The 8,476-nt window shown below is 39.2% G+C and overlaps 1 protein-coding gene across 2 annotated transcripts; it reads right to left on the bottom strand.

The window, feature by feature from the left end:
* Positions 1 to 1,989: 1,989 nt before the first annotated feature.
* LOC113778315 (germin-like protein subfamily 1 member 7) lies at positions 1,990 to 4,300 on the bottom strand. 2 transcript variants are annotated; one of them, XM_027323678.1, is made up of 2 exons: positions 4,159 to 4,300; positions 1,990 to 2,666 (listed from the first exon to the last, which is right to left on the bottom strand). In XM_027323678.1, the coding sequence occupies exons 1-2, from the start codon at positions 4,283 to 4,285 to the stop codon at positions 2,119 to 2,121; spliced, it is 675 nt and encodes a 224-aa protein (XP_027179479.1). In that variant the 5' UTR covers positions 4,286 to 4,300; the 3' UTR covers positions 1,990 to 2,118. The 2 variants fall into 2 exon arrangements, with proteins under 2 accessions (XP_027179479.1, XP_027179480.1); XM_027323679.1 differs by having other exon boundaries at positions 4,162 to 4,300.
* Between the last annotated feature and the right edge of the window lie 4,176 nt (positions 4,301 to 8,476).

The raw sequence follows: 8,476 nt of genomic DNA, 5'->3' as shown, positions 1-8,476 counted from the left end.
CATTCTGACATATTGCAATGGAGAGAGGGAAGGAGAAGAAGAGAGATTTCTTACGAATTTCGAACTTCAATTTTTGGCTGATTATTTCTCAAAAACTTGGGGGCTATTAATATGTTTAATGAAAGGGATTTTAAGAAGATGGTGTCCCTTGTTTTTACAACATTTTTCTTGTTTTTATTCCCAAAAACAACATAGTTTTGGAGTCTCTTTTAAAGTTAGATGTGTAGCTTCATCACATCCGTTAATGTGTTGCTTTTAAACCTAGTGATGAAACAGTCGGAAATGGAACTTGCAAGCCCCGTTGTCTAATGTCTCGATTAGTGGATGATCCGACACAGGATCTTCTATGGACTAGTCACTGGTTCTTTCTTGGTGCAATTGCGAACTTCCTTTCTTCAGCCTTTCTTCACACGTTCCTCATTGATACAACTGCCCCCAAGAACAAATAATTACAATTAAGAAAAGTACTCAAAAATAAAATTAAGATGACTATTCAAATTGAGAATCCCGAAATAACTTCTTGGGCACCTTTATTGGGCTGTCCTATCAGATTCCAAAGTCGGGGCTCGATGTTCCGCATCATTCATGAAAAGTTGTTTGAAATTTAAGTATTGCAGAAGAAAGAAAACTCACTTTACGGTGGAGTTCTTACGCTATAGAGAGGAAAAAACAATTACTCAATGATCTATCAATTGATTCCCAAAATCATAAGGGGATGAAGACCTTGGCTAACGGATGTAGACTTTAAACCAAACGACTCTTCCTGCTCTCATCTCTTATGCTCATTAGGTTTCTGAAAATTTACCTTTAGTTTTGATTTCTCACGTAGGGTGCGTTTGATAAAATTGAAATTTAAAAATTAAAGTTTGAAATATAAAATCTAAAGCCTAAATGCATTAAATTATTGAATTATTAAGTATTAAATCTAATATATTTGAGTACATATCACATTCAGTGATAAGTGAATAGCTTATCACTTTATTTTGAGAGCAAGTTTTGCCTACAAAATTTATTGCCACTTAATTAATTCAAATGTTCAATTTTTTATTATCAAACGGTCTGAATATGTTATGATCCAAATCCATTAAGTTTAAATATTGAATTGAATTATCAAACAAGGCCTTAGTTTGATTTTGTGTTCAATTTGTTAAATGGTATCATATGCCAAACTTGTTCAATTTGTTAAATGGCTCAACAAATTTATGGTTGACCCTTATGTATTATTTGGTTGGCCAATGTTTAGGAGTAAATGTGAACTGAGTTTGGACATCATTAGCCCTAAATAATTAGTTATATAAATATGTTTATTATGCATATAATAATGAGTTTGATTTACATTTTATAATTCACATAAAATTTTTTTTTGATAAAACATGATATCAAAATACATATTGTGTAGTAATTGTGAATTTGGACCGAGTTGAAAATAGGCGTGTAGCCCCACTGTGTGCGTAAGTTCTCATCAAGCCTAATGCTTAGTTTGGGAATTATGGAACAACGGACAAGAAAGAAAATAGGAAGATTTAGATGTATCACTCTGATAGTTATAATTAAAAAAAAAAAAACTTTACCGCCTAAATATGGGCAGAAAATGAGAGAAAATTGAAGCAAGCTTTATAAATTTTTTTAAAATGCCACTTTTATCCCTAAATGTCTGTTAAACAAATTTTGTTTGACATATATATCCAATATAATTTCATTTCTTTTCTAACCTCCCAAACAACGTTAAACTAAATGTTTTTTTTTTTTGCTTTTTGGTTTCTGTTCTTTTCTTTTTTTTTTCATAACTTAAGCTTTCTCTTCTTTTCTTCTCTATTTTAAACTCCTAAACTTGCTGTAAACGACACACTAAGTCACCGCTAAGACTGAGTGAAAATAAAATGTGTAAAAATACACATTTTTTTCATAAAAATGTGTTAAAATACACATTATTGTACACTCTAATTGTTACACTGATTTGTCTAGTCAAAGAAAACACCAAAATAAAAATAATCCAGAAAAAAGTTTGCTGAAGCAAACTTTGCAAAATAGACATCCAACATTCAACATCAATCTAAATTTAAATAGGGAGGAAAAAAGCAAAGAGTTGGCCAGATACGGCAACATAAAATGGTTCCATTAGAACTTCGACTGGAGGTACTCAATTACTTTCTTGTCTACCTGAAATGATTTAGTGAGAACTTCAGGAGCAATGCGCGGGTCCGTCCCAAAAACTGCGTTTCCAGTTGTGATGAGACCGGGATTTTGGCTATTAAAGGCCACAATTCCCATACCCTTTGTTTCCCCCACATTTCTTTGAAAATGAACTAGGCCAATTGGGAAGACAAAGACATCTCCAGGTTTCAAAATCTTAGCGAACAACTTATTTTTTGTGTTATCAGTTGGATTGGAGGTGACAAAACCAGCATAGATTGTACCCTCCAACACCACAATGACCTCAGTAGCACGAGGATGCATGTGAGGAGGTACGACACCATCTGGCTCAAAGTCAACGCGAAGTACAGTGAGACCAAGAGTGTTAAGGCCGGGTATTAGATTAACATCAGCCACCTTTACTCCAAATCCTAAGGAATTGTTGGTACTCGCAGGAGTGTTGAAGCCCGTAGCGAGGAAATCGTCAGTCGTTACCTGTTTTGGGTTCTTGCAGATCTTTCCATTCACAAAAGCTGCATAAGAATCAAGATAAATAATTGATGTGAGATTTAGCTTAAATTCGCTTCACACAATTCCAATTAGACACATAACCATGAAAATAGGGAACAAAACGGAATATGCCACTAAGCAAAAATGGAAACAAAAAGACGAACTAGCATGTTACTTGTTTTTGTTAAACAATAAAAATTGCTAACATGGTTGGGTTATGCCAAATTTGATGCTTGCTGTATGGTTCAAAGTGTTAATACTTTGCATATATATATATATATATATATATATAATATTTTTATACACTATCAATGTAAAATTTTTTTTACACTAAGCATGTTTAGATCAGGTCACATAGCATTAAATCAAATTTGAAATTCAAATAATCTATATATGGTATACATCCAAAGTTGTTAGTATAAAAGAATCACTAAACTGTCAGAACCTAAAAAGTTAATTCCAGTGCGCGCACATTATACATAAATATATATATATATATATGTGCGTGTGTGTGAAATACCCACTCCAGTTGATTCAATGGCCAAGGAAAGACTTTTAGAGCATTTTTCACAATCAAAATTTAGAATTCGAATTGTGTACTTAACTGGTGCCATTAGAAACATGTATATAAATTATATGCATCAAATCGGGCAACTTTTTCTCCTCTCGTGAAGGACGGTCATTACAGTCGCATGGAGTCGCGGTTACCCCAAAAAAATTGGGCCAGAATACCATGTATTTGTAAGCCAAGTAGATTTCTAAGCCCAGAAGGATGGTATCCAAGACCTAACTGGGAACTTCAGAAATTGGTGGACAGCGGTCACTGAAGCAGTCCAAAGAAAACAAGGATGGGACCATCTTGCGGAAACAGTCAACGTGCTTTGGCAAATTTGGAAGGCAAGGAATGATAAAATATTCAATGCCAGAGAAAAAGAAAGCATGGGACATCATCAACAAGGCTTGCAATGAGTGGATGGAATGGGATAAAGTACAGGAGAAAACCAGGAACAGGAGCACAGAAGAAACAATCATACCACAGCAAAGACCACAGGCAGGGGAGACAAAATACGAGTCGCAACTGCATAAGAATACGAGTCGTGGCTAGAAGAGACAAAATGAGCAACAGCTCAGTCTACGGTATAACAGCATGGAGTGAGGATGGCAAACTGATCAGGAAATGGGCTATGAAAGAGAGGATGATGGAATGCCAACTTATGTAGGAAGCAGATGCAGTCAAGCTTACTCTTGCCAAAGCCTTGGAACAAAGATGGACGGTCATAGAACATGACATTTTGCTGTAAAAGGAGAAAAAGAAACTGACTACTGAATTTGATGGCCCAGAACGGGGTAACCTGAAATGATTCAATCCGAATTGTTAAGCCATCAGATCCTAAAATACAGTTTTTCCTCAACCTGAACATTTTGCTGACTTTACAATGTCAGACCAGAAAACTTCTCAGGTGAAAATCCCACCAAATAAAACATGTTCAGAATTGTTGTTTGGAAATGACTTACCACCTGCTGATGCATCGGGCACAGCAACGCAGAAATCCTGTAAAGGATCGTCATCGAAAGCATACGAAAATGATGATGATGAAACCAAAAATATGGCAAGAGTCACCAAGAAGCCTGCAGCCGCCATCTTTACTAACTGATAACGCAAGTTGACGTTTGAGTACAGAAACTATTGCTATTTATTTAGAACTTGGTGAAATGTTTTAATGCCTTGAAAATCACTCAATGTCTGATTAGGTATTGGTCGTTGTCCTTTAACATTTTCAGATACAATTGTTGATTTCTAGAATAAAACAATAATTGTTGAATCATATGTTTTACCTTTTTTCTTAAATAATCTGGGAAATTAGCTTGCTGACTATACCAACATTGTGAGCAGGTGAAGTAGTTTTCGATGTCAGGGATATGCTGTTGGTCTGTCCATTTTTCCTTTTGAGGGTTTAAAAGTATCTTTCAGTTCTAGACGGATGTGCTGCCCATTGCTTTTGCTAGACTTTATTTAATGTAACTTGTACATACCAGTGGGTATGTAGATGCAAATGCAATGGTGTTATAAGCTTATTTGACATAACGTCGTTCCTTCAAGTTCTACTTTTCTACAAAATTTCACACTTTTGATCTGCTGCGAAAATGAACTTCCCTCAATACCATAGGCGGAGCTAGAAATTTTGCTTTCGCGGGCGAACAATAGAGAGTGTAGAAATACAAAAGAGTGAAACAAAGAAAGTATCACAAATTATAATTCCAAATTTAAAATATAATAACTAGTGTTTTAGTGCTAGGACAAGTCTAAAACAAAATAATTAAAATAAAACTCAGTACGATTCTATTCTTAATTAACGCGAGTGTTGTATGATGAAAATGTTACTTTATTATTATCACTCACTATATGGAAACTTATGGCTGGAATTACTTTTTGCAAAAATTATCTTAAAATTCATGGATATTAAGTTTGTTTTGATATTAAAGTAGGATTTTTTTTTGAAACACTGATATTAAAGTAAGATAACATTTAAAAAATTACTTATATCATATCGCATTAAAGTTCAATATTAGGAAGAATAACCAATGGTTAAAAATAATTGCTTAATTAAAGAATAACTAAAGATTGGAAAATATAATAGAAGGATTTCTAAAGAAATGGAATACTTAACAATAGTACTTACCTTAGAGTAGTCAAAGTTGGAGTTTGGTATTAAAATTGAAAACAAGCGCTTTGACTTTTTGTGTTTGTCACAATGACATTTTGCGCCTTGTTTTTTTTTTTGATTTAATTTTTTTTTAAATGCTCCTTGTCACTTTATTACCACGAAGGCTGGGAAAACAAATGAGGAAGTCACAAAGGACCGACTTCCTGATCCTGAGGGAATCGCCGAAGGGAAGGAATCCCTAACCTATCTAGCCCCATGGCACCCCTAGCTATCGAAGCTAAATCTGATGGGGAAATGTAAACCACCTCCCCCTGATGATAGCACCCTATATTAGATCAAGCATCAGCAACCTGATTCGCTTGGCGGAAGCAATGGCTTATCCAAAGAAACCGATCCTTCAAGGCAAACAGCTGTTGCATCTCGTTGTAAATACTCCATGGGCAGCATGTCTTTCCGAGCAAAATGTTGACCAGCATGAGCGAATCGATTTCCACCTCAAAGGTGTTAAACCCCCTTTGAGCGCATAGCTGTACTCCCACAAGAAGTGCTCTCGTTTCGGCCTGCAGACTGGTTGCCTGACCAAAATGGCAAGAGAATGCCAGGCGAAGCCTGCCGCCGCCATCCCGAAGAACCCCTCCACCCCCACTCCTACCCGGATTGCCCTTGGAACACCCATCAGTATTGAGTTTGGGACCACCAAAGAGAGGCTGAACCCATCTTACCGGCTTGTAGATAAAACGTGGCGCCCACCCGGAAATCTCCGTATAAAAGGTTACCCAAGTTGCGGAAGAAAACCTACGTCTTGGCCAGAAAAGGGCAAACAACTCAAGAAGATCGGTGAAGACCAAGGTGCACACCCTATCCAACCCAATCTAGACCCCTTAATATTTCCTGGCATTCCTGAATTTCCACAGATGCCAACAAACCAGCAGTGGAAGCACATGATGGACAAACGTTAGGTACCGATTGCCCCTCTTCCCATACCACCAGGCTGCCATACACATGTGGAATGACGCGCCCTTCCAAGAAATACCGACAGCATCCCCGAAAAAGCGCCACACCTGTGACGCCATACCACCCCCAGCAAACACATGGTCTACCGTTTCCACACTTGGGGACAGACAACACCCAGACCTGGAGGGCCCCTAATTCCCAAATTTCCACAGAGAGAAGTCCACTGGTATGCGCCCACGTAGTAATCGTAATAAGAAGAAAGAAATCTTCAAGGGTAAAACCGGATGCCATATTCTCTGAAACATGAAGGATGAATTGGCCTGCCGACGGACCAGCTCAAACGCAGTCCATAGAGTGAATCGACCAGATTGTGATGGTCTCCATACCATCAAATCAGGAAGGTTGACCAACTGCGGAGCAACCTGGGCCACCTCGCCAACAATCCCCGTCGGCACCCATTGTCTTATAAGCTGAAAATTCCAAGAACCATCCTGAACAAAATCAGCAACCAGATGATCCGACACACTGTCAAGTCTGGATGCCAGTGCTCCATTCCCTAACCAATTATCAAACCAAAAGTTGGAGTTACCCGAACGCCCAATCCATCCAATGTGTTGCTCCGAGCTGATGCACCGACATCATTCTTCGCAAAGTCTGCGATCCTCCCTCTCGATACACCAGGTTAGGATACACCTCCGTACAATATTTGGTGTGCATGAAGTCCGCCCAAAGAGACGAGTGTGCTCGGAAGTTCCACCATAACTTGATAGAAAACGCACCATGGATATCCTCCATGCGCTGGAACCCCTAATCCAATGCATCTTACGACCCCCCTGGATTCGCCCCAGAGAAAATTGGAAAACCTGTCTTCAAGCTCTTTGAAGACTGACTTCGGAGGGAATGCAGCCATTAGCAAGTACACCGGCAACGCGGAAAGGACGTGCTTCAACAGCACAATCCTTCCCCCAACAGACAAAAGACGGCTGCTCCAGGACTCCACCCTACTCACCACCGCCTGGCAGAGGCCAGCAAAATACTCTCTTTTCCGCCTCCCGTAAAAGAGAGGGCACCCTAAATATTTGATGGGAAAAGGCCTAAAGGTGAACCCTGTTACCTACTAGATCTTCATCTTTCTCAACCTACCCAAATTAGGATGAACCAAAAAGCAACTTTTCTGTTTGTTAATCAACTACCCAGAAACCGCCTCATATGTCTCCAGTGCCTTCATCACTAGCCTGAGGGAAGCCGCAGAAGCACTAGAAAAAATCAGCACATCATCTGCGTACCCCAAATGCATAATAGTTGGGCAATCTCTCGGTACGCGAAAGCCCTGGAATCCACGATGATTCACCAGCTGATTGAGAGAAAGAGATAAAACCTCAGCCCTGATAATAAACAAAGCAGGGGACAAAGGATCCCCTTGCCGAAGTCCCCGAACTGGTTTAAAGAAACCACAACTCGACCCATTTGCAAGTACGGAAAACCAAACATTAGAGATAACCCGCCATATCATGTCAATCTAGCATTCTCCGAAGCCAAATGCGCGTAGGACCTTTATCAAGAACAGCCACATCATTCGGTCATAAGCTTTCGTCATATCAAGTTTGAATACTACATTGCCTCCCCGCACCTTTCTCTTGATCCCTGTAAGCATCTCCTGTGTGAGAAGATAATTATCTAAAATCGATCGACCACGTACAAATCCACTCTGATTCTCGAGATAATGTTGGGTAAGATGGGGGCTAATTGCCGAGCTAGGAGCTTTGAAAAGATCTATTCACAAAATTGCATAGACTGATAGGGCGACACTGGAAGAAATCTTTAGGCTACTGAACTTTGGGTATCAAAACTATGGAGGTAGCTGTAATCCTCGTAGGAAGCTCAACACCATAAAAGAAACTCTGAACTACCTTCAGCACATCACCACCAACTATATCCCAGGCAGCGGCGAAAAATCCACCAGTGAAACCATCAAGCCCTGCTGCATTACTATCATCCATTTCACAAATAGTCTGTCGTACCTCCTCCAAGGAAGGAATCGCCTCCAACTTCTCATTGTCCTCCACTGAGACCAGACGAGGGATGACATCGGTCACCTCAACTATGCCCTGACCATCCTCTATTGAGAATAAAGACGAAAAGAACCGAACCACCTTCTCGCCAATGGAAGCATTCTCGGACACCCACTCACCATCAGCTCGCTAAATACGATG

This window comes from Coffea eugenioides, chromosome 7, assembly GCF_003713205.1.
Source record: "Coffea eugenioides isolate CCC68of chromosome 7, Ceug_1.0, whole genome shotgun sequence".
Lineage (NCBI taxonomy): Eukaryota > Viridiplantae > Streptophyta > Magnoliopsida > Gentianales > Rubiaceae > Coffea > Coffea eugenioides.
This window is presented reverse-complemented; position numbering and strand designations above follow the sequence as displayed.